At 32.6% G+C, this 27,456-nt stretch overlaps 1 protein-coding gene across 3 annotated transcripts in view; it reads right to left on the reverse strand.

The window, feature by feature from the left end:
- Positions 1-3,145: 3,145 nt before the first annotated feature.
- The window catches only part of ABCA5 (ATP binding cassette subfamily A member 5), an 87,647-nt gene continuing 63,336 nt past the window's right edge, over positions 3,146-27,456 (reverse strand). For all 3 annotated transcript variants that reach the window (XM_012747414.2, XM_012747413.2, XM_012747415.2), the window contains 16 exons: positions 25,304-25,474; positions 24,243-24,356; positions 23,711-23,845; positions 22,943-23,023; positions 22,334-22,425; positions 18,635-18,761; positions 17,864-17,981; positions 17,672-17,763; positions 16,369-16,544; positions 15,844-15,919; positions 15,627-15,721; positions 14,405-14,524; positions 12,354-12,503; positions 11,840-11,919; positions 10,521-10,576; positions 3,146-9,566 (listed from right to left, as the gene is read on the reverse strand). In XM_012747414.2, coding sequence (XP_012602868.1) covers positions 9,459-9,566; positions 10,521-10,576; positions 11,840-11,919; positions 12,354-12,503; positions 14,405-14,524; positions 15,627-15,721; positions 15,844-15,919; positions 16,369-16,544; positions 17,672-17,763; positions 17,864-17,981; positions 18,635-18,761; positions 22,334-22,425; positions 22,943-23,023; positions 23,711-23,845; positions 24,243-24,356; positions 25,304-25,474 — 1,791 coding nt within the window. In that variant the 3' untranslated portion in view covers positions 3,146-9,458. The remainder of the gene's footprint in view (positions 9,567-10,520; positions 10,577-11,839; positions 11,920-12,353; positions 12,504-14,404; positions 14,525-15,626; positions 15,722-15,843; positions 15,920-16,368; positions 16,545-17,671; positions 17,764-17,863; positions 17,982-18,634; positions 18,762-22,333; positions 22,426-22,942; positions 23,024-23,710; positions 23,846-24,242; positions 24,357-25,303; positions 25,475-27,456) is intronic.

Here is a 27,456-nt window from a genome sequence, read left to right on the forward strand (position 1 = left end):
AGAACAAATTTCTGTTGTTTTAAGCCACTCAATTTGTGGTACTTTATTACAGTATCCCTAGAAAACTAATATATCCACTATAATAGTTATTACTTCATAGGCCAAGGAAAAACAATGTGGAGGTTGTGCCAATTCCCATGTATATCTATTCCAATTACGAATCCACGGACTAGAGACATGGACACCAGAGGAGTCTACAGACTAATGGACTCACTATGAACTAGACTGAGGCTAGGATTTTAATTATTACCTGGACCTCAAATGGCCCCCACTCTGATAGAGGAACCATGGTGATGTTTTGGGTCTCTGTGTCAAACAGACCTTGAAATGTTCCGGCATTCTCCCTTCTCCAGGGTACAGCTGTTTGAGTTAAAGCTTATAGATTGCTGTTCAAGATCAAATTGGGCAAGACCCGTTTCTAAAAAATGAAAAAAAATTTGGCGAGGCATGGTGGTGCACATCTGTAGTACCAGTACTCAGGAGACTGAGGTCACTTGAGTCCAGGAGTTGGAGGATGCAGTGAGCTATAATTGTCATTGCACTCCAGCCTGAGCAACAGAGATCTTGTCTCTTAAGAAAAAAAAAATTATTTCTTTGGAGGAAATCTGAGTGGATAGATATCATATATACTCACCATGATATTCCTCTGATGACCCAACTTTCAATGGGTTGTTGGTACAAAAACTTGTCTCAGATCCAAAAACTGGACATGGATTATGATCTTTTGTTGAGGCAATTGCCCTCAACCTCCTGATCATCCATCACGGATTTGACTGTAAAGATTGAGTACTACCCCTTTTGATGCTCCACTGACATGGCCCCTAGAGATGCAGTGATCTATGAACTTGGTCTGATATTAAGGCAGTGAAAACAGATTTTATTTGATAACTACTAATATTGGGGAAAAGAGCCGAGTTCCCTTCTGATTTTTGCAGAGGTGATTTGGGTGTTTTAAAGGGAGAATGAGGAAAGGATTGCAGGGGCTCAGTTGAGTTAGAGAAGTAAAAAAGTATAAAGTGTTAGTCAGTATAAATGTGATTAGGCCAGCTGTGTTAGCTGACAACCATCAAAGTTAGGATTCTATCCTCCCATAGAGGCTGGGAGACAGAGGCCTTATCCTTCTTGATTACTACATTTACTAGGAATGGCCCTCAGGGCCTGGAGACAGGTTTTAATTGCAAGAGACATATAATTATAAGCCCCTTTTAGTAAATGCTCTAAGAAAGGGAGGTCAGGGGCCTATCAAATGTTGGTTAGAATAGTGAATTTTTCCAATAGCGAGCTTTCTCAGACAGGCTTTTTAAAGGGAGCGGGGGCATGACCTTATGCTACTAGAAGTCATGCTAAGGTTGGGTCATCAGTGAAGGGTCTATAGTTGGGTCTATCAGTGAAGGGGTTTAGACAGAGCTGTTATATGCCAAGAGTTCTGCAGTTCTATTCATTACAATAATTATGTCCACCTGGTTTACAGTCATTAAGCTCTGCTACATAATCTTTATTATTCAGGATTTTATCATACCCATTGCTTTTCATGAGCCCAGTGTTATAATGGCATTATTTATCATCAGCTCATAGGACAGCCACCACTAACTTTGGAGTGATGTGGGTATGCCCTTTATTACATTCCTTGTTGTTTGGAATTTAGTCATCTACTATGTTTTCCAACCTCATATAGTAAACTCACTCAAGGATACCTGATTTGCTGAGTCATATCATTCTTTTTTCTGTCACATACTGTGGCTTTTCAACATTGATATATGGCATTGTGTAGGCCATTGCTTTTTCCATGCTTCTGGAAACCATATTAGCAATATGGTTGCACACCACCTCCTGGGGTTCTTAGCAGGATGTTAAAAATCCTGCAAGCCAGAAGAGTACTCCTAAATAAACTCTTATCCAACTTTCATGCTGTACCACTTGATCAAGTACCCTGAGAATCCAGTCCCATGTGTATTCTCCTAGCTATTATATAGGCAGCTGTGGCTAGGTCCTGTAGCTTTTATGTGGTAAAGTCCCTTTCTTCCTTCAACAAGACCAGTACAACTTTGGCCAAGATATTTTATTATTTAACCCTTGCTATTGGAGCAAATCCTGGAATGGGGCATGTATTAGCTTCCTAAGGCTGCCCTAAGGAGTTGAAAACTGAAGCCTGTTTTCTGGTAAAACTCTCAAGAGCTGGAAAAGTTCTTTATTCCTGGAGGGGTATATAGATGGTTCATTACTGTATCCACTAGAACCTGGAACAATGGGCCAGTCTTTGGAACTACAGTAGAGAAGTGGGGGGGTTGGAGTGGTTAACTCAGTTTCCAAACTAGAGTGCTTTTCTGTTAGTACAGTAAATTTTTTTTTTTTTTTTTTTTTTTACTAAATAGCACCATATAGGGAGATTTTGGTGGTCTACCTTCTGACTTTGTGATACTAACTTGTTTCTCTAGAACTCTTCAGTTGCCTGCTTTATTTCTCTACATTATCAAGCCTCCAAGGGATGGCTTATCTTTTAAAGTTGTTTTCCTCTTTACTAGCAGTGCTTTCTCAAGAAAGCCATCTGGTCCTGTGTACTTTACAATTTCCTTCTTTTCAGTTCTTCAGCAGCTAATGCTTTGGTACACTGGGTTCTGTTCTAAGAATTGACTTACTCTGGGTAAGACCCCTGCCTTCTGGCAGTGTACCTCAATTAATGTTACCTATGTTTCACTACAGATAGAACCTTGTTGTACTTTTTACTCTACCACTTGACACTCTTTGACTTTCAGCTTATGAATGGGTTCCAAAACTAACATTGGTTGCAGTGTTTATTTCCTTTTCCTAGTGAACATCTCCACTTGTATATCTAATGAATATCTCAAACTTAAGTCCAAAACTGAATTCCTGATCTTTCCCGTACAGCCTCAAACTTGAACTTCCAGTCTTTTTTATCCACTTGATAACACTAATAGAAGACAGGGTCAGATAATAATTTCTGCTCTTCCAGCAGCTTAGACAAAACCAAACCAAAAAAACTATGGAGTCACTGACTTTCTTTCTCTCACACCCCATACCTCTACCTTCAGAACACTTCTTACCACTTACCTGACTCATCATCTCTTGCTTAATCAAATGCAGTGGCCTACTAACAGGTCTCCCTTACTTCACCCACTTGCATCCCATTTATTTATTTATTTAATTTTCAGTATTCTTTGGGTACCCACTTATTTTCAACACAGTAACTACATTCTTTCTGTTCAAAAATATCTGACTCACACTTCTACCCAGAACCCTCCAATGACTTCTGATCTCACTGAAAGCCCACAAAATGTCCATAAGGATCTCTTTGGTATGTCTCTGATCCCATCTTCTACTAGTATCCCTCTTGATCAGTTAGCTCAAGCCTCACTGGTCCTGTTTCTCTTTCAACCATGCCACTCACAGTCTGCCTCTGGGCCTTTGTACATGCTGTACCAGCTCACCTTCTCAGTGTGGCCTCACCCACTTCAACTCTAAGACTCCATATCCCCCTACTCCTCACCAATCTAACACATTATATATTTTATTTAAACAAGTGATTTGTCTTACTCTCTTATAATAAAAGCTCAATGAAGGCAGAGATTTTTATCTATTTCAAGATCCCTAGTGCTTAGAACAATGCTTGATTCAAAACAGGCAAAGAACAAAATATTTGTGAATACAAATAATGAAAAGCAATCTTTGAACCTTAAAGATTTTGGAAACTATCATGCATGGCTCTAAAAGACTATCTAGTGTCTTAATTTGGTGACAGTAAATTCTACAGCCTACATACTTGGTGCTTACAGTCATCCTTTTTGGCTCTATTTCTTTAGCCAAATAATGGCTGTATCTACATATATCTAAAGACCTTCCATTTTTGGCTTTGTAGGAAAAGTTATTCTCTTCAAGATCAGAAGAGCAAATGACTTACTTTTTACTCTTGACTACTTCTAAATTTTGAACTATGTTGCATGTATTATCTATTTATTAAAAAATTATAACAAATACCTTTAAAAATTAACAGATATGACACTAGAATTTAGTTTCTTACCAACTTTTAAAGCTTAATCAGGAATAATTTTGATCTCAAATCACAAATTTGATTTCACATATATTGATGTGTGAGTATTTGAATGCAGTGAACAGAAAACAAATATCAATTATATAATAATTACATAATATTATCAATAGTATAATTTGGCCAAAGAAATTACTAGTCAATACATAAACAAGAGAACTAGTCCTCAATACCTTTTCCCACAATTATGTGATAAAGATATATTAATGAATAACAATTAGATAAGGTGATCTAAAACAATAATGGTATCACTGTCAGTAAAATGATCGTAATATTGTGGTTAATGACATTTATTAAGAGTTAAGAAGCAGAAAGGGAAATAAAATTACAATCCAGGTGAGGGATTCATTTTAATTAATTAAGGTTATATTTTAGTCATAAAAGAACTTGGAATGTTCTATTATCATAAGTTTAGATGAAATATAACAATAAGACTTGTATCTTGTATTCAGGGAAAATACTGGGTTGCAAAAACCTGAAACTTAATTAGCATCTCTCTCTTGGTCTCCAGTTACAAAGAGGTAAATTTTAGTAGCCTGAGACAACCTCTTATTAGCAAATGTGTAACTGTGGGAAGGTATATATGCAGACATGGTAAAAATAATTACTATATTGATACTATATTTATGAAAGAATCTTGTATGTGTGTTGCTCAACAACATGGATACATTCTGAGAAATGCATCATTACAGGATTTTGTGTCATTGTCTGAACATCATAGAGTACATTTACACAAACCTAGACAGATGGTAGATGGTATAGCCTACTACACCTCTAGGCTATATGGTTTAGTCTAGTACTCCAAGGCTACAAAAATGTATAGCATATTACTATTTTTAATACTATAGGCAACTATAACACAATGGTATTTGTGTACTTACACATAATACAGTAAAAATATGGTATTATTAACATCATCTCACAGGACCACCACTGCGTATGCAGCCCATCGATAACCAAAACATTGTTATACAGTGCATGACTGTATTTATGCAAGTGTGGTAACATGCCTAATAATCAGGTAGTTTTGTGTATACTGTTTATTTTTAAGATGATTGAAATTCTTGAGAACTTGATTTTTTAAATTTAAAAACGCAATTAATGGCGGGGTGCGGTGGCTCACGCCTGCAATCCTAGCACTCTGGGAGGCCGAGGCAGGTGGACTTTGAGGTCAGGAGTTCGAGACCAGCCTGAGCAAGAGTGAGACACTATCCCTACTAAAAAGAGCAGAAAGAAATTAGCTGGACAACTAAAAATATATACAAAAAATTAGCCGGGCATGGTGGAGCATGCCTGTAGTCCCACCTACTCAGGAGGCTGAGGCAGAATGACTGCTTGAGCCCAGGAGTTTGAGGTTGCTGTACGTAGGCTGATACCACAGCACTCTACCCCAGGCAACAGAGTGAGACTATCTCAAAAATAAACACATAAATAAATAAATAACAAATAAATAAATAATTTATTTGATTTGCAAGAGTTGTTTGTTTAGGCACTTCGTTCATTAAATTTAAAATATTGCCTAAGTGCTTCAATCAAATTCGTTAAAAAAATTCTAAGGAAATTGAAAAATATGTAAACAGTGTTAAATATGTGGAATAATTTAATGTGTTATATGTAATAAAGTGTAAGTGAAAGTGACTGCTTTATATTTACACAAAATACATTTGAGATAAAAAGATCTATAAATATACCTAATTTAAGTTTAAAATTTGAATACGACTTAAAATACAAAGTAATTATCAAAAGTTCCTTCTGTACTTGAAGACTCCCCTCAGATACTTTAAAAAAAATAATTACTAGTAATTTTATTGCCAGATTTTTACTTCATTTTTAATATGAGTCACTCATTCAATTATCAATATTAAATAACAAAGAATCCATTTCAATATACAAAATGAAAGATGTCTTAAATTTTCAACTCATAGCTTATTACTAATATAATCATATTTATTTTTCTTAAAGGATAGCATTGAGAACTGCTTACATATAACACAATATAAATAAAAATAAGTAAGCTTTTACTGTGTAAGAATAGCTGATACAAAAATTATTCACCTGAGAATAAATTCTTTCATTTTATCTAATATGCTATATCAAGAAAGAAAATGAAAAATTCAAAGTTACCAATATTAAAAATACATTAAGGATAAGCATTTCTATTTTTAAAAAATTAATGACTATTAGGATTTATATGTTACATGAAAATATAGTATGGTATTTTAACAAATTCAGAGCACAATCAGAATTAAATGTTGAGTGACAAACAGAAAACAATAAAAAATATGATAACACTTACCCTAAGTAAAATTATTTGTGCTCCTATGAAATGCTATAGGTACTACTAGCAAAGCATCTGTCACATTGTAGCTAACTATATAAGTATCTGTCTTCCTTGCAACTCTTAGAGGGCCAAAACTGATAGTCATCCTTTTATCCAAAGAACCCATTCCTGGAAACAGTCACTAAAATGTTCGTTGAATTAAATTACTCTAAAAGTGCTTTAATGATTAAAACCAAAATAGTGTCAAGATAATTTGTGCCAATTTAAAAGAAAAAATGCTTTTAAAGAAAAGCCATAGCCTCATACTGTGAACATACTGGAAAAAAAATTAAGAGCTCACAAGGTAAAATGTAAAGTACAGTCATCATAATGTTTTTCCATTGTTACCAACTGATTGGTTTCTAACTGCTGAAGTTTGCCTTATTAGTCAGTAACTATATATTTGCTCCATAAACTCCGGCTTTTATTATACTTTTATTAATAAAATTCAAATACAGATGAAAAATATAAGATAGGCAATGCTGTCGAGCCAACTTTTACCTAATATATGCATTTATTAAAAGTTTTGATAATAGTAATTTAAGACAGTTTAAAATAAAGTAATATATGTTCAAAAATATGAACTGCACACTAAAAAATCTTCATATTTGACTGGTTCCTTTGTTTCCCAGCTCACTTACCCTTGCTTTCTTAAGAATTAGTTAAATTATCTCTCTCCTGAGTCAGATTTTGTTGCTGTGAAAAAAAAAAGGAACAGAACAATTCTATGAATATTTTAATTCATGACCAAAATATATTCAGTTTGAGTATAAAATTTAAAAAATTAATTTGAATGCCTTTCAAAAAATGTTTACAAGATAATGTGTTCATATACAATAATAGTGAAGTAACCAAATGAACACTATGGATAAGAACAGGATTATGATCAGTCAGCATAATCTCAACTTTAACTTTGCAGGAAAAAAGTTTACCTTGCATTGATTACACATTCACAAATGTAAAGTGAAAATGACCAAACGTATATGCAAAAGCAGGTAATTTTCTATGTTAGTCATGTTCTATTTTAAGATAACACATCTTTCTGAGGATGATCAGGTTCTAAAAAAACTACCTTTTTTAGTGACTGTTCTAGTAAACTATAGATACAGTTTTGTTGCTTATATTAAGTGTTCAAGGTTACACATAGTTACAAAAAAGTGGCTCCAAGGCATGCCTATGAATATCAGATACTAAAGATATCTTTTTAAATTTACGGCACCATTTTTTTTTTTTTTTACTGCACAGAAGAGCTGCATACGGCACCATTTAACAATGACTTACTTAGAAAATAAATATGCGCTATTTATTAATCTATCTACGAAGGTAAAGATGCTCTTTCAAACGTATCTTTATTATATTTATTTATCATGCAGTAAATGCAGTAAATGTAAAAGGTGTAAAAGTGAGATTCTCAGGTAAAGAAACTGAAATTATAATTTGGTATCATGAAGCAAGCTACTGCCAACTGAATCTTACAAGGAGAAATAACTTAACTGTTGGTTATAAAATCCAAGCAGGGACTTGTAAAATGGCTTATTTAGATTAGCTAGAAGACCTCTTAGCTGGTTAAGTAGTTATCTTTAGGACAGTAAATAGCAATTGCCAGAGCAATGAGGGAAAATATCAGTCATATACCTTATAGTGAGAAAGGAACACTGTTCTAAATCAGCTGCTAGAGCCTAAAATCACAACAGAGCTAAAAGTTCATTATGTTTTGGCTACATTAAAGAATTCATAACTTCATTAAAAGGGTTTGGTCATTTAAAGTAACTCTGTACCAAATCTTTTTGCTGTTGCTGTTTTTTTAAGTCTCTGTAATGCAATAATCACATTGGCAATATTTTTGGTTTGCAAAGGTAATACTTTTACTCATTTGGTTGAAATATAATGTCAACTAGTATTACTTATACTACATTATGCCCATAGTCCATACATGGGTTCTATAAGGAATTATTTCTAAGATTATATTAAACATACTTTCAACTCTTATCACAGTGGTATGCTGGTTCTTATTAAAGTGAATTTATGTACATTCCACTTTTAATTCTTAATATAACCCTTGAAAGAGTTTATTTATATCCCACCATGTTCCAAAGTGAGTATAAGGTGAGTTACTAAATAAATCTCTATGCACTGATCAACTTAAAACTCTATAGAGGAAAAGAGATTCAAATAATAAAGTTTACCAAAAAAAATAATTACCCAACAAGTTATTTTAGTCAAGAATAAAATTAAATGTGCCCTTTGCAAGGAAGATGACAAAAAATTTATATCTTCCATGAGTGCTAGGGGAGAAGGTATATCTTAATTTCTCCACCTCTAGAGATTTCTATCATTCTAGACACAAAGAGTCAAAGAATCAGACTATTAAATAAGATTCTTTATAATTAAAGTCTTCCTTTAATTATAATTAAAATGCCTCTGAATTTTACTCTAAGTGAAAGAAATATAACTTCAAATATAATTTACCTATGTCTAAAGTCACCTAATAGAACAAGGTATCATTTCATTTATGATTGATGACTGCCACCTAGTAGATGTCACTGCCCTCAAACCTCTACATTGAGATTTTCTAGTGTTGACACTTTAGCTTTTAAGAATGAAAACTTCCATTCAAAGTTTCTTTTAGAAAAAGAAAAAGAGAAGCAAGAAACTTTCAGATTGCTTTATATCTCTTTTCTATGTACTAGTTTCATATTAGTTTGTTATTTAAACAGGGACATTACTTATATAACAAGATGCTATAAACTTTTAATAATAAAGATAACTACTCAAAATAAAATTATTCTATTACTATTCCTTTAAATTATAAATTCAGAAGCACTGTTTTTGAAAGATAAAGATGACACACAGACTACAGTTCAGTATATTTCAAGTACAAACATGCAGGTTCCCTTAATTACACATAAATTTTATTTAAAGAAAGCAAAATACAACCACAGCATTTCAATTAAAAGCTTAAAAAATCCCAAGTGCTTTCATGGTTCTCTAGTTACCATTCAAATAGTAAACTTTTAAACCAAAGTTAAAATAAAAGAAGAAATGAGTTCAATGGGCAAACTGAGCAATACAAATTCAAAATACTACTCTGTCTTCTTGTGTTCTTTCCCACCAAAGTGTACTGTTTAAAGTTCCACAAGTATTATCTTCTTCTTCCTGTTCTTTAGTAAGTTCTACAAAAACCTAGGACAAAAGGAAATAAATGAATATGGTATTCTGTATCTCAGTTATCTCAAAGAACTTTTAACTAAATCAGAAATAGTATAATCTATATCTTATCTACATTAAAAGTATTAAAAGATTTACTGATAATATTATTCAAATAAGTTATATCCATTAATTATATACAAAGATAGATTCTATTTTAGAGAATTAACAGATTATGTTTTTAAATAATGACTTATAAATATTTAAACAATATAATTTCAGATATGTTAATATGAAATAACACTATCATGACTCACTTTCCTTTTTTTTTTAAAGACGGAGTCTTGCTCTGTTCCCTGGGCTAGATTGCCGTGGTGTCAGGCTAGCTCACAGTAACCTCAAACTCCTGGGTTCAGGCAATCCTTCTGCCTCAGCCTCCCAAGTAGCTGGGACTACAGGCATGCGCCACCATGCCTGGCTAAGTTTGTTTTCTATATGTTTTCAGTTGTCTAGCTAATTTCTTTCTATTTTTAGTAGAGACAGGGTCTCACTCTTGCTCAGGCTGGTCTCAAACTCCTGACCTCAAGCGATCCTCCTGCCTCAGCCTCCCAGAGTGCTAGGATTACAGGCGTGAGCCACAGCACACCCAGCCATTACTCACTTTACCAAACTGAAAAGGCTGAGCTATTCAAAATAAGCAAATGGCAATTAATCATTCTGTATTATAAACATGCATCAAAACATTGCATTGTACCCTATAAATGTATATGAATGATTTGCCAATTAAAATATTAATTTTAAAAATAAAAGTATAAAAACAAAATTAACGAATGAACCTAAAGTTGTTTAAAATTTTACGAAATTTAAGATTATTCTATAACACTTTGTCTCTGGTTCACAACCTCTCCCACTCTCCAATATAAACTTAAACAACTAAAATTGGATACTTTCTTCTATAAAATAATTTTTAAAAATTTAATTTTATAGTACCTGTTCCAGTGTTGCTTGAGAAAAGCTATATTCTTCAATGGCAAAAGTATGTTTAGCTATTAAAATATAAAAAAACAATATTTTACTTATCGATATTTTTTAAATAAAATGATAATAACTACTAAGGTTGCTAACAATCCATTTTAAAAAAATCTCTGTAATCAACTCATTTGAAGCTGCCAAAATATGTTATTTTTCCCATCTTACTTCCTTTCTCTTCCCCACACCCACAGTTCTTACAGCCTTAAGCACTGTTTAACGTCACTTGTCTTATTTTACCTTTTCTAATTATCTCCTCCTTCCCCTCCTCTAACTTTTTTCCTTGTTATTCTCTTCTTTCTTTGTTATTTCTCTTCTTTTGATCCCTGCTCTCTATCACCCATCCCCCAACTTCACTATAGCCTACTTTTGCTTCTTAAACTGGATTCAAGATATTGGTCATATCTCCAGAAAATTTTCTACATTTATTTCAGATTCTTTTGCAATCTAATCTAATATCAAATCTCATTCCTTTAATTTAATTCTCCCTAAGTACTTCAGGTGTTATCTTTAATCATAAAGAAATCATGAGGAAAGCAGAAACTTTATTTGACTATGTGCACACATGCATTACAGGCACAGAAATAATTAGTGCTCTTAGCTCAAAAAACCCCCTAACAGAACATTAATCCATGGCTATGATAGGCTATGTAGAGTATCAAGAAATTTTTCTATATTCAATATTCACATAAAGAATGATCATAAAAATCCTGTAGTTATTTTGAAAAGTATTATTGATAATAAACCTTAAACATAAATACAGGTTGTTTAATAGTTTATAAATGCCATAAAATAACCTGCATATGAACATTTGGCCCATTCTGGAACTCACCCTTCTCTACTGTCACAGCATATATATTTATCCTACCTACCACTTATTTTTAAAACTTTGAGGGGTCCACCCTCCTGCACTAAGAATTCTCTTTCCTGCTGCCACTGAAATCTTAACAGCCTTACTACTTCTATAGCCCAGAATAAAATAAGGATTCAAGAAACTCAATGTTCCTGATGCTGGACAAAACTGCGGAGAGATAATTAAGCTGACTTTTCTCATAGATATAATTTGATAAACTGTGTCAATGGCCACTACAGACTGTAAAGGTTTACACTATAATATAGCTAATCTATAAAATCCCTACAGCATTAGTATTTATCTTTACCTTAGACCAATATCTTATTTACCATAGTTTATATGATAAACTGAGCCCACAGTTTTAAACTTATTAAATAAAATTATTTCATAACCAAGAGCTACCATACAATGTTTGTCAAACACTTACCTTCTTCCAGCTTAGAAAAGGATTGTGAAAGGGACTGAACATCTTCCTTAGGAATTTTATAGGCCAAAATAGAAGAAAAACTAAAAAAAAAGATACGATAAAATTAGTAAAACTCAAAATTATTGTGTTCTAAAGCTAAAGTTCAAAATTAAATTAATAATTTGTTTTGATATTTGAATAAAAATTGTTTGAAATGATAAAATACTTCCATGCCAATGAAATACCTCTATCATTACTACTGAGTAAGAACTTTAAAAAGTTTAAATACTACTGAATACTAAAAGATCAAACACTAAGGCAGATATAAAACTCCAGCCATCAGACTTCATTAGTCCAGTATTGGTGATAATACAGATATTTTAATTTAAGATATATATATATACATATAAACTATGAATGAAAAGATAATTTTTCTCTTAATCTTTAATATAACCTTTTATGATTATTGTTCTATAAAGAGCAATACATTTTAATTATAATACATTTAATTATAATACATTTTAAAAGAGTTTACCTTTCCTGGCGGCTCGCATTTGGGAAAATATACTGAATTTCCCTTTGAAGGCGGTCTATTTCTAGGTTTTCTATCCAGTCCTTTAATTTAATTTCCAAAAAGTAGCCTTTTCCAAATTTACTCTTTAGATGTTGTACTGTCCCAATGCATCTGAAGTAATTTTTAAAAGAAAGCTCAGATAAAAAATGACTTGATAGTTTCAAAGAATAATTTCTCAGTTAAATCTCTACCATTTTTTAAAAATATACTTTTACATTAACAGAAAGGTTGTAAAGATAACACAGTATCCCCACACACTCCTCATCCAGTTTCAGTTTTCCTAATATTCTCATCTTCTATTATCATGATTCATTTGTTAAAAGTGAGAAACTGGCAGGGTGCGGTGACTCACACCTGTAATCCTAGCATTCTGGGAGGCTGAGGCAGGAGGATCACTTGAGGTCAGGAGTTCAAGACCAGCCTGAGCAAGAGTAATAACATGTCTCTACTAAAAATAGAAAAATATTATTTAGGCAACTAAAAATAAAAATAAAAAATTAGCCGGGCATGGTGGCGAGCACCTGTAGTCCCAGCTACTTGGGAGGCTAAGGCAGGAGGATTGCTTGAGCCCAGGAATTTGAAGTTGTTGTGAGCTAGGCTGACGCAATGGCACTCTAGCCAGGGCAACAGAGCAACACTCTATCTGGGGGGAAAAAAAAAAAACGAACTCTAGACTTTATTTGGATTTTACCAGTTTTCCACTGGTATCCATTTTCTGTTTCAGGATCTATACCACATTGCACTTACCGTGTTTCCCTGAAAATAAGACCTACCCATAAAATAAGCCCTAGCAGGATTTCTAAGCATTTGCGCACTATAAGCCCTACCCAGAAAATAAGACCTAGTAATGGGCGTGGCTACGCAGTGTATCTGCACAACCCATGCATTTGGTCACAGGAGCGGTAAAGAAGACCAGCAGCCCTTCTCATCTGCCCCATGAAAGCTCTATTGCTCAACATGAGAGATTGGGGCCAATGGTTCTAAAGGAAATAGAATCGCAAAAAATTCAGGATGGAATTTGGGGTTTGGAAAGTTATGATGATGCTCCAGAAGACAACGACTTAACTATATTTGAATAAATGTAGATTGTTGTATTGTACCTTAAAAAAATAACACATCCCCTGAAAACAAGCACTAGGATGTCTTTTTGAAGAAAAATAAATATAAGACTCTTATTTTCAGGGAAACATGGTAGTTGTCATGCCTTGGTCTCCAATGGTAGGTAATAGTTTCTTACTCTTTCCTTCTTTTTCATGATTTTGATGGTTTTGAGAAGTACTGGTCAGACATTTTGGTAGAATGTCCCTTGATATGGGTTAGTCTGATATTTTTCTCATTAGACTTGGGTTACATATTTTGGAGAGAATATCAAACAGCTTCAGTATCCTTCTCATCACATCATATCAGGCAGTACATGATATCTATACAACATTGCTTAGTTAAGGTATTAATAGTATTTGTCAGGTCTCTCAACTATAAAGTTTATTATTTTCCTTTCTGTACTCTATTGTTTAGAAGAGATTAGCTAAGTCCAGCCCAAACTTGGGCAGTGAGAGATTAAGCTTCCCCTCCTGGAGGGGGTAATATCTACATATATATATTATTTGGAATTGCTCTGTAAGGAAGATTTGCCTTTCTTCCCACATTTATTTATTTAATCATTTCTTTAAGTATCAACTCAAATATTTATTTTATACTCTGTGTTATAGTCCAATATCCAATGCCTAACCATTTTTTAAAATAACAAGTATTATACCTAAAAATAATATTCCAAGTTACTGAAATATTAAGTCAATTCCAAATTCAAAGTAGCCAGGCACATTTTAGAAAAACTTAACGTATTTCCAAGTAATTCTATAGAAAGCTAACTGATTCAAAAAATCAAAAAAAACAAAAACAAAAACATTTTTAACATTTAAATTAATATGCATTACTGTAAGTTTTTGAAATGATGACATTTGAAATCTACCACTAGTCTCCTTCCCTAAATGGCATGCTGTTTAGACATTTACCTTAACTGCCCAGACACCATGATAGCCACTCGGTCACAGACAGCCTCTGCCTCCTCCATATAATGAGTGGTTAGAATAGCAGCCCGCTTTTTATTTTTAAATGCAGTTCGAATTGCTCTCCTATAAAACATAAATAAAATAAAAAGAGAGGAACGGGAAAACATGTTTGTTAATGAAAATATTGGGTTTTTAAAAATCCAACTATTTGATTAATTTGGTTAATTAAAACTTACTAAATTACCAATTGCTGTGGTTAATATTATATCCTGACCAACTACAATTTTCTATTCTAATTTATTTTCTCTTAGTTTTGAAAGCTTGTCAAATTGAAAGAAATTCCATAATTTCAAATGTTTATATAGGTTAAAATTATGATAAACAAGGAATTACAAAAATTGATATCTTTTCATGTTATAACAAAAATAGCCATAGAATCATAAGGAAACTTTGATATACATCCAAACCAAACCTTATACTTTATAGACATAAAAATCAAGGCTCAAAGAATTGTTCAACTAATTAGTATTATAGTCATTCACCATAATGACATTTCAGTCAACAATGGACTACATATATACAATGGTGGTCCCAAAAGATTATAATACTATATTTTACTGTATCTTTTCTATGTTTAAATACACAAATACTTACCATTGTGATACAATTGCCTATAGCATTCAGTATAGTAACATACTGTACAGGTTTGTAGCCAAGGAGCAATAGGCTATACCATATAGCTTAGGTATGTACTAGGCTAGACCATCTAGGTTTTTTAAAGTATACTCTCTGATGTTTGCTCAACAACGAAATCCACTGATGCATTTCTCACAACATATCCTTGTCACTGGGTGACCCATGACTGTACTAGAAAGAGTTCTAACATAAATTCAAGAAATTATGATGAGAAAGGTAATTTATATGTTAAGTGACTCGGAAAAACCTTTTAAAAACTATTTGGACAGCAGAACTCTTTATTGTAATAACTACCCATATCCTTATTTCTGTTCTGGAACATATAAAATATTACGAACACTCCATAAAAATATGAAAAAGTTTTAAAAGAAAATCTCTAGAAATCTAAATATTTCATTTTTAATTACTCTTTTATCCTTTGTATAGGATTTTAAATCAGGTTGTACATATAACTAATATAAAACGATTATAATAAAATACACCATTCCTTTCTTCTAAAGTATGATATATTGTCATGTGTCATACTCACCACATGTGCTGTTTGGCTTTAGGATCCATACCTGTAGATGGTTCATCTAGCAGAGTAATCTGAGGATTCCCCAGCATACTTAGAGCAAAACACAACTAGATATAAAGAAAAGGAGGAGAGAGTGATTAATAAGGCTTCATTATGAAGACGTCTATCAAGACAATATCAGGCAGTAAGCCATCAATGAAAAATAGATGTATTTGTTTAATGAAAGTACCTTTCGCTTGATTCCTGCAGGTAGTTTCTTTATAGTTTTCTGAAGATATTCTTTTAAATCAAGTACATTTGCTATTCTGCAAAACGGACAATACAAAATGAGCATACCATAATATACATAAATACAAATATAAATTGTGTGTGATCACTGACATTGTTTTTTCTAGCACATTTGAAGATTATAACCAGATAAGAACAAAAATCTCCAATTTACATCATTTTGAACAAATTATTATCTTGATAAAATGGTTCACTTTAAATCAAAGTAAGTTTTATGACATTTGTAGGTACATTATTCTGTAATTAGAAAGATAAAAACTGTGTTTTTACAGCATCATAATTTTGTAAAGAATATATGAATTTGGTCTAAAGGTATGATTCTTGCTCAGGATGCAAGAATATATGAAAAAGTGATACCACCTATAACAATTATGGTGTACAAAAATGCTTTTTATGAAATTTTTAAAATACAAAATGCAAACCTTTCACCCAAGTAGCAAATGGATTCTAAAAACAATTATTTTACCGGCTTACGACTTCTTTCAAGTCATTCGCACTCATTCCTTTCACAGCTCCATAAATTTCAAAATGTTCCTGCAATGTAATATCTGGCCACAGTGGGTTTATCTGAGGACAGTAACCCATACACTTAATGGAATCATCATCTTCAGCTGCCTCTGAAGAATAATCTCCTAGAAATACCTACAGAAATACAAATGAATTTGTACTATTTTTGCTTAATTTACATGTTAAGGAAGTGGCAAGTGGATTAATCCAAACCCTTTCCTATTGCCAGAGTATTTATTATCAGGTAAGATTTTTCACTCCTTTTTTATGATGGATATCTTAGAATGCAGTGACATATATAGAAAAAGTAATCATAATGTAGGGTTGGGTGAGAAAGCAAGCTGCAAATTTAACTAGAATCATCAGGGGGGCTGATTGGAAGGTAGTATTTGAGCTAAAGAGTTAAGTGAATCTTGTGAGTCATTTGAATTTCTAGGGGAAAGGTATCACCAAACACAGGAGTCATTTTGGGCAAAAACTCAAAGAAAAGAGTATGCCTAGCATACCAGGAAGGCAATGAGTAGGTGTGGCTGGTGTGCAGTAAGCTAGAGAGAGAGAAGCAGGAAATGGGGTCAGGGCAGTTTTGTGAAGTTTCTACAAAATGGTGAGTGATATGCTTATCATCAAAGACTAACTGATGGCAGTGTAAAATAAAGACTAGCTCTCATATATCCTGAAGTTAATACAGCTGTCTTCCATTAAGTTGGTGGACAGGTCAGGCATGGTGGCTCACGCCTGTAATCCTAGCACTCTAGGAGGCCAATGTGGGAGGATCGCTCGAGGTCAGGAGTTCAAGACCAGCCTGAGTAAAAGCGAGACCCTGTCTCTACTAAAAATATATAGAAAAAATTAGCCAGCCATGGTGGTGCATGCCTGTAGTCCCAGCTACACAGGAGGCTGAGGCAGAAGGATTGCTTAAGTCCAAGAGTTTGAGGTTGCTGTGAGCAAGGCTGAAGCCACGGCACTCTAGCCAGGCAATGGAGCAAGACTCTGTCTCCAAAAAAAAAAAAAAAAAAGTTGGTGTACAAATCATCTATACATGTAAAAAATTATAAAAGCAGAAATACCATATATGTGAGTGTATGAAAATTTTGCCATATACATTATTTTTGCAGATAGTCTCAAAAAAATCATAATTTGACCAAGCTAAGAATACTAAAACATAAAAATTGAATACCAAATCCCATTTGTCATTAAAAATTTATCTTAATTAAAAATGTAAATCATATTCAACATATCCCACACCCTTATATATATCATACCTGGCCTGAAGTCGGTTCAATATCACCAACCAGAATATTAATAATTGTGCTTTTGCCTGCACCATTTGGACCCAACAGTCCCAAAATCTCTCCTAAAAGAATTGAAAGGAAAAAAGCCATTACATTCAAATCAAACTAAAAGTGGAAATTGCTCTTCTGGAAAAGTTAAGAAAAAAATAATGAAATACCAGCCTTTTTTCACACAGAAAGAGATGTATTTAGTTGCCACTTTCTTTACTTTTCTTGAAAGAAGAAAATCTTTCTTGTCGTCATATTCTTTAAGCAAATTGCTGACCATAATGGATGGTTTCTAATAAGGGAAGTTGGATTTAAAAAGAAAGTTATAAAACAAATGCCTATAATGAAATGACAGGCTGTACATACCTCATATCCATATCATAAGACCTATAATTGCTAACGTGGGGGATACTATACAAATAAATATCCATTTATGATGGAAATCCTGGCTTATTCAAAAATAAGTAGACAAAAATATATTTTCCAATCAACATTTTTTTTTTTTTTTTTTTTGAGACAGAGTCTCGCTTTCTTGCCTAGGCTAGAGTGAGTGCCGTGGCGTCAGCCTAGCTCACAGCAACCTCAAACTCCTGGGCTCAAGCGATCCTCCTGCCTCAGCCTCCCAAGTAGCTGGGACTACAGGCACAAGTCACCATGCCCGGCTGATTTATATATATATATATATTAGTTGGCCAATTAATTTCTTTCTATTTTTATGGTAGAGACGGGGTCTCGCTCAGGCTAGTTTTGAACTCCTGACCTTGAGCAATCCGCCCGCCTCGGCCTCCCAGAGTGCTAGGATTACAGGCGTGAGCCACCGCGCCCGGCAACATTTTTTTTCAGATTGATTCATATACACAGAAAAATATTTTCCAGATTAATTTCCATAAAATGGGAATTGACTACTTCACATTTGGTATGACTTAACCATAAAGACTAAATTACCTCCTCGCAACACTGGCAACTGATCAGCTCTTTGACCTTTAGTCTTTCAGCTTTGACATCTTCATCTTCATCTTCATTGTTTGGTGGTTCTAGAAATTTCTTTTTTTTAGACTTTGTTGAAAGCTTCCTAAATATACAAAGATAATAGATTTTCAAATAATTAAAATAGTAGGAAATTCAGGTCCTATATAAAGAAAAGACTGAAATAATACACCAACATGACATGTAGGATTTTTTTCTCTGAAAGGTAGAATTACAAGTGATATTTTTCAATGATTGACAGCATTTGGATGACATCATCTAAATTCATTCATTTATTCAACAGTATTTTTTATGACTATATGTGTCAGGTATTCCAGAGAAAGAAAGATGAAAAAACATGAACTATGTCTTCAAAGAATTTATAACCTGTGTATAAATGAAATTACCCAGAAAGAGCAGATACAGAGGGTTGAAGTCAGAACCCAAAGGAACACCATTTTTAAGAACAGGCAGAGGAAGAAGTGCTTGCAAAGGCAATTCTAAAGTAATAGTAAGAAGGGTAAAGAAAGAGGCAAAAGGAGATGACATTATGGAAAACAAAGGAATAGGAAAAAATTACAAGGAGAAAAAAGTTAATCATATTAAAGGCTGCACGAAGATTAATTAAATAAACTGAGTCTACTAAACAAGGCAAAGACAAAATAATTATTAGTTATCTTACTGAAAGTAATTTTCTATAGAGAGGTAAGGGCAAAAACCAGATTGTAGGGCAAAAATCAGATTGTAGGGCATAAGGAGTGAATGAGAGGTGAGTAACTAGAGAGGGAAGGTTTTTGGCTATGAAAGGAAAAAGAGATAATGGAATATGAGCTAGAGATGAATTCATGTTCAAATGAGACTTATGAGTTCTTTTATATAGGGGAGAAAGGTGCTGCTCACTTCTCCCACAAAATTATCCAAAATACCCTATATATCAAGATCCAGAATGGAAAAATAAAGAGATAAAAAAATGAATAATATTCATAAATATATAAAGACTTGGATAATAGAAAGGGCCACTGCTTCCTCTGGGATTGGGAAAAGGCAAAAATAATGGAAGACATGGACGAATTTGTGGAAATTTATAATTAGAAACAATTGCTTCTGTTTTCATTGATAGATGGCAAGATCATTTACTGAGAAGCAGGAAGTAAGGTGAAGTGATTTTGGAAATTTAAAGAGTACAAAGAAAGCTGGGGATAACTACTGAAAAGAAAGATAAGAAGGTGCTAACTAGGAAAATGTGGTAGGTTACCCAATAGTATTAAAACAGAGATGAATTTATATGAGATAAATGTATAGTACTATCAAATGGCACTGTTATTTTTTCCAGCATATAATTAGATTCACCAATAACTACAATTTTTCACCAGCAAATTGGTATTAACGGATCAACACCTAAGTGGACATATAGGAGTAACATTTATCGGGTGTCGGGAGGGTGGGAGAGAGGGAAGAGGAGAGGGGTATATACAACCACAACAAGTAAGATGTGCAATGTTTGGAGGATGGACATGCTTGAAGCTCTTCCTCGAGGGGGGAGGGGAGCATGGGCAATATAAGTAACCTTAACACTTGTACCCCCATAATATGCTAAAATTAAAAAAATAAAAAAACGAAAACAAAAAAACCTGATAACCTTTATCATACAGAGTGAAAAAAATAAATAAATAAAAGGAGAAAAAAATAACTACAATTCTTAGTGGACAGGTCAAAGAAATATAAAAGCTAAGGATGCTGAAAGGGGTAAAGTGTTGAATCATGTGAGCAAGGCTGGATACAGGAAAAAGTAGAAACAGGGATTAGCTGATTTATTCAGAAGGATAAGAAAAACTCAAGGACTGATAATAGAGGCAGAAAGATGAAAGTTCTTGGTAAGAGTTGGACATTGAAGTTTAAGATTTTACATATGGAAGTTAAGGGCAGTGGTAGCATGGCTCTGAAGCAAACAGATGAAGTAGAGTCTAATGCAAGTAAATGAAGTAGAAGCAAAGTCACTGGCTTGAAGAAAATCAGAAACTGAGAGGTTAAAGGGTATTAAAAACGTTATCTATGTGGATGCTGAAATCTTCCCCAAGTTGACATGGAAATAAGGGCAATGAAAAGAAAGAAGAGCTAGATGGTAAAGTCCTCAATGGATGGAGGAATGTCTAATGGTTAATAAATAACCATTATACATTTAACTATACTTTCCAATTTTCTATAGTATGTTAATATTCAGCAAATAAACAAAAAAAATGTGAGAAATATAAAAAGAAATTCTGAACTAATTTAGTAGCAATACCTATACTTTAATAAATAATTCTTTGTTAAATGTAAAATAACCTTTAAAAACAAAATACACAGATATGAAAAAAATATTTGCAAATCATATATCTGATAAGGGACTTGTCTCCAGAATATATAAAGAACTCTTACAACTCAATAATATAAACCCAATTTTTTAATGTGCAAAGGATCTGAATAGACATTTCTCAAAAGATCTAAAAATGGACAATATAGTTGGTCTAAGGGTTGTGGGTTATTGTTAAGCTGATTTAAAAATGGATAATAAGCACATGAAAATGTGCTAAACATCATGAATCATTAGGGAAATGCAAATCAAAGCCACATGAGACACCATTTCACACCTACTCGAATTGCTAAATGAAAAAGACAAACAATAACAAATATTGGCAAGGATGTGGAAAAAACAAAACCCTCAAAAATTTCTAGCAGGAATGTAAAATGGTACTACCTCTTACTTTGAAAAACAGCCTGGCAATTTCTCAAAAAGTTAAACACAGAGTTACCATATGACCCAGCAATCCCATTTCTAGGTACTCACCTAGAAATGAAATGAAAATATATGTACACATAAACACTTGTACACAAATGTTCTAAGCAACATTACTTATGATAGCCAAAAGTGAAAGCAACTCATTGATAAAGATATAAAGTATAATATATACATACAATATAATATTACTCAGCAAGAAAAAGGTAATGAAGTATTGTCACATGCTACAACATGATGAACCTTCCATACATCCTGCTAAGTGTAAAATCATATGCTGGATACCAATTATACTGTCCAAATCCCAACAATTTTTAAAACATTTTCTGACAAATCTGATGTTATTCCAACATGTCAACTATAGTGAAAATAAATATGAAAGTTATTAATAAATATACTTAAGACACTTAAAAGAATCAGTAGTTTTTTGGGGAGGACTTGAGTTTTTCAAAGCGTATTTCCATTGTTTCCTTTCCTTAAAATGTTTTAAAATGTATTATATAAATATTTCAAACACTGGGAATGCAGTAAACATAATGGGAAGTATATAAACATCAATTCACACTGTGTACATTAAAGTTAATTTTGCAAAATAAATATAAGAAAAAGGGGAAAAATTATGCTGAGTAAAAGAAGCCAGACTCCCCCCTACCCCAAAAAAGACTATACATTGTCTAATTCTAGTTACATGAAATGTTCAGAATAGGTAAATCTGACAGAGATAGAAAGTAAATTAGTGGTTACGTAGGGCTGGAAGGTAGAATAGGAAAATGACTGTTAATGGGTACAAAGCTTCTTTTTGGAGTGCTGGAAATGTTCTAAAATTATATTATGGTAATCGTTGCACAATTGTGAAAATATACTTACAAAAAAACATTAAAATTTAAAAGAAATGAACTGACCTGAAAAAGGGATCCTTTCTTATTGATCTGCCTCCATATTTTCTCTCATAGTGCTGTAAGAGGAAAATCCACAGTATGCACTGCAGATAAGGCTAAAAGAACAACACATAACAGCTCATCACTAAATCATTTTTTCTCCTTTGCCAACAAAGCCAAGTAGGCATTAAGTTCCTTACCATTACCAAGAAAATTAATCACAACTTTTTTATGCTTTTCATAAAGATAATTAAAAATGAATTTTAATACAAATCAAGGTAAAATTATTTTTAGCAAATCCTTCACATACTCTTCTACTTCTGTAATGTTCATTTATTGTCAGCTTCATAAGACATAATCAAATACAAAAGCTTGTTTTTCCTTCTAAGGAAGACACAATTATGATTAAATAAAATTAATAACATGTAAAAAGGCTAAGTATATTAAAGGGGAAATATTAGTAAATGAAAGGTACTACCACTGAAATGCAGATTAGTGAGCATTAATACACTTGACTTTTCATGCACTTTCTTTTTTATACAACCAGAAAAAAACTAAACACAGTTAAAACTATACAGCCAAACTATTCTTAAGGTAACATGTTAATTCACAACATCTTTTGTTATTTCTTACCGATATAACAGCCATCAAAAGCTTGTCTCTATCCCATGGATTGTAGGTATCCTCATTTTTTCGCATATTCTTCCAAGAAATCTAAGACAAATTTGAAAATGTATATGCTGTGATATGTAAAATATCTGGATTAAAATGAAAAAGTATACTTTGTTCAAACAGGTATTTTCTTATAAATAGTTATTCATATTAATAATTTATATTTCATACTTAAATCTCCCCTGCCCCAAAATATTTCTAAGAGGGTTGATATAAATTAAACAAATTAAACTGAAGCCAAAAAAGGGGGTGGGAAGTGGAGTAGGTAGTGAGTAGAATTCATCAGCCTTCTGAAATCAGGAATTCATAACAATTTTTTTTTCTAATCACATGGAAACTTTTTTCAATTAGCCAGGCTTAAGAAAATGAATCTGTTTTTTTCTTGGAAAAAATCTCTTATACTTTATTTTCTCTCATCCCTTTATAGTGCAATACATTATTTAATCCATGAAAAACTCCTAAAAACAATTACTGACTGAAACCATATCACACTTCTAATTATGTACATCATCAAAGAACACATAATGGACATAATCTTCCTCCTTTGAGAATTTATAGTTTAAAGACATGCTTGAGAAGATCACACAAAATTTTAAATTGCTGCATTAATAATATTTAAATCAAGTAGAAGTAGTTAATGTATTTTACTATTTTCAGCATAGGAACTAAGATCCCAAACATTAGGCAGTATTTGTGCTTTTAATATATAAAAATATCTAACATAACTACCTTTATAAATGAAATCAGGCAACCTAGCAGTGGATAGATTGGAATGACTATACAAAAGGTATAATGGAGAATAGTTGTAACTGTGTATCCCATAAAGAAAGTTATTTCAGTGATTGCGATACAAGCCAACGCCGTCTAGAGGGAAAAAAAAATGAGAAAACCAGTGACAAAGTGTTTCAAAATTTCACACAACCTTACTTATAAGTTAGGGTCTCAGCATTAACTATGTTTTCAATCCTCTAATATTACAAAACAGGGAACTAGGGATGATATTTAGCCAGAGAGCGTCAGTACACTGATACTAGTTGTTTGTAGCTGGTATCCTTGCATACTAGTTGTTAAATGCTTTCTGTATCATCACTACACAGAATGGATGATGCAGAAGACAATATACATTCAAAAAAATGCTGCCAGCTCTCTATCTAAATTCTGTGCTTAAAAAAGACATGTAACATTGTTTAATGTAAGTAGGAAGAGTTTATGACTTCTACATAGGCTATGAAAAGTTGAAATAATAAAAAATATGACTTACCACAGAATAGATAAATGACCAAAATTCCCTGGTGTTTAAAATTTTCTTAAAGGTGAAAGAGGCGATATAAGTGAACAGAATAACTGATGGAACATAACCAATAAGGCAAAAAACCTGTAAATCAGAAATGTGTATGTTTATGTAAAAGTATGAATAACTAAAAACACATGATATGAAATACTAGTCATATTAAAATATTAAGGAATAATTATTCTACAACTTTTATTCTACAACAAATCATTCCAAAAATTGAAACTGTAGTAACTTGAAAGGTTATTATCCACACTTCTACTAAATCAATAAAAATCATTCTTTTAACTTACTATGAATACGATACTAATATGGTCATTTAAACGGAACACAATTTACAGTTTTTTGTACCAAGTAAAATTCTATCTCTCATTATTTTGTTATAAAAAGTATAGCTAATTATAACTTTCTCTTCCTCAATCAACTATTAGCTACTATTTTAATATACAACATTTAATATATTTTAAAAGTTTTCAGAAAAACATTTATTATTTTATATGGTAGAAATTAATATATGAAGTCAGTATGATCTCTAGCATTCAGCACCAATATCTCATTTAGCTCTGTTTTCTCTTTTTCTTATAAAAATCATCAATGAGAAGGTCTATTAGTCATTTACATGTGAACATGAAAGGGAATCCAATTCTTCCTTGGTATTTTAAGTCATATTTTAAATTATGGAATAAGAACTTATTCCTTGTGAAATTATGTTCAGGCATAAGAACCACCAAGAAAGACATTTTAAGGAAGGTGTACATTTAAGCATTCCTGATTATACACAAGTAGGTAGTCTACACCAAAAATAATCTGTTTCAAGAAATTATTGTAAAATAGTAGTAATCTACTGTTTTACAAAATCATGTATAGTACTATAAATTGAAGTGATTACATATATTATATACAATAATTAGATACTTGCTCTATTTTCTTTAAAAAAATTAACCAAATTGTTTAACCAATTTCCAAGTTTATAGTTTTTTAAAATAATATTTCATCTATAAATAGCATGAGTACAACTGATGTTAACTTACCACAGCAAGGAACCTTACAGCATAAAAATATAATCCATAATGAAAAGCAAATAAGCTTCCTAACATCAAACTAAGAACCACAAAAAATAAGGGGATATCAACTATAGCTTGTCCAATCCAATATGCAGATGGCAAAAGACCTGAAAGTTTAAGTTGTGTATAAGCTTTAATCTAAAAAAAGGAAAAAAAATTTTGATTAAAATTTTAGACATTTATATACAAATAAAAAACTAGTAAATTATTGTAGATTTTTTTTTCAATGTGTATGCTGTTTTTAATTATAGTGCACTAAATCTTCGTTTTACCATTTTTGACATACTTATACATTTATAACTTATATCAACTAAACAAAAAAGGTCACATTCCAGGCCTATAGGTAATAAAAGTCCTTCTCATATTAATATAACTTCCCTGATGGGCTCACTATTTCCAAGATGTAACAATTTCAACCAAATTTTTAAGAATCAGAATACAGTAGTCATATAAGTGAACAGAGTAACTGAAGGAACATAAGCAATAAGGCAAAAAACTTGTAAAGCAGACATGTGTATGTGTAAGAAACATAAAACTAAAATAAAGTGAAAGGTGTCATGAGTGTTACACCTATGCAAACACTGAGAAGCCAAAATATTGCTGCTTTTTTGAAAATCTGTGAAAATAAATGGAAAGACATGTTTAACAGAAAAAAAGATTCTCACTTTTAAAAATTAAACTTTCATGAAAATAGTAATAAATTGCTCAGTACCCTCTGGATTTACATAGGGCTTTCATCTTAAGTTTGAAATTTTATACACAGATAATGCATTTGAAAGCCTTTCATGTACACAGGTGTAGAACATAAATAAAAGGTTTTATTTCTACCACAAATAGCATTTTCATGTATGTTAATAGTAAACTTAAATGATCATGGTTTTCCTACCTCATACTCTCACAATTTAATTTGAAATTTTAAAACTCTTTCACAGATCCAAATACCTAACAATCTTATTCAGTTGATTTTTGTTACCTATAAAATATATATACACACATATATTAATTACATATACATAAAAATTATATGAAAGAGTTGGTCATAGAGTGAGATAAGGGATTAGTTAGGCAGAAGAGGGTAAATCAAAAAAAGAGCAAGTTTTATCTTTAATGAATTATAGGAACATCAGACATAGTAAATTTGAATATAAGTATAAAAACATAATCCAAGCCGGGCGCGGTGGCTCACGCCTGTAATCCTAGCACTCTGGGAGGCTGAGGCGGGCGGATTGCTCGAGGTCAGGAGTTCGAAACCAGCCTGAGCAAGAGCGAGACCCCGTCTCTACTATAAATAGAAATAAATTAATTGGCCAACTAATATATATATAAAATTAGCCGGACATGGTGGCGCATGCCTGTAGTCCCAGCTACTTGGGAGGCTGAGGCAGCAGGATTGCTTGAGCCAGGAGTTTGAGGTTGCTGTGAGCTAGGCTGACGCCACGGCACTCACTCTAGCCTGGGCAACAAGCGAGACTCTGTCTCAAAAAAAAAAAAAAACAACATAATCCAAATCAAATACAATTATTTTGGATAATTTAAGCTTTTGTCATTCATACAGTGTGGTAGAAATATAAAATCGGACTTTAAATTATTGCAAATAATTTGGCAATTTCTTCTAAAATTAAACACAATACAATTCAACAATTGCACTCTTTGGCATTTAACCAAGAGGAATTAAAACTTATGTTCACACAAAAATCTATACACCAATGTTCATAGCAATTTACAGTATCAAAATCTGAAAACATTCTATATGTTCTTTGACGGGCAAATGGTTAAACAAACTGTGGTATACCTAAACCATGGACTACTACTCAGCAATAAAAAGGAATGGTCTATTGATACATAGAAATTGGTTGAATTTCCAAGGAATTCTGCTTCATGAAAAAAGTCAATCCCAAAAGAAAACTCCATTTTTGGAGTTTTCTCCATTTATATATGGAGAAAATGTACTCCATTTGTACATTTTCAAAGTATCAAAATTACAGAAATGGAGAAAAGATTAGTGGTTGCTAGAGGTCACAGAGAGGAATGGCTATAAAACCCAAGGGAAAGGATCTTTTGGTGATGGAAATGTGCTATATCTTAACTGTATCAATGCCAATATTCTTGGGATATTTCAT

The sequence above is a fragment of the Microcebus murinus genome, chromosome 18 (assembly GCF_040939455.1).
Source record: "Microcebus murinus isolate Inina chromosome 18, M.murinus_Inina_mat1.0, whole genome shotgun sequence".
Classification (NCBI taxonomy): domain Eukaryota; kingdom Metazoa; phylum Chordata; class Mammalia; order Primates; family Cheirogaleidae; genus Microcebus; species Microcebus murinus.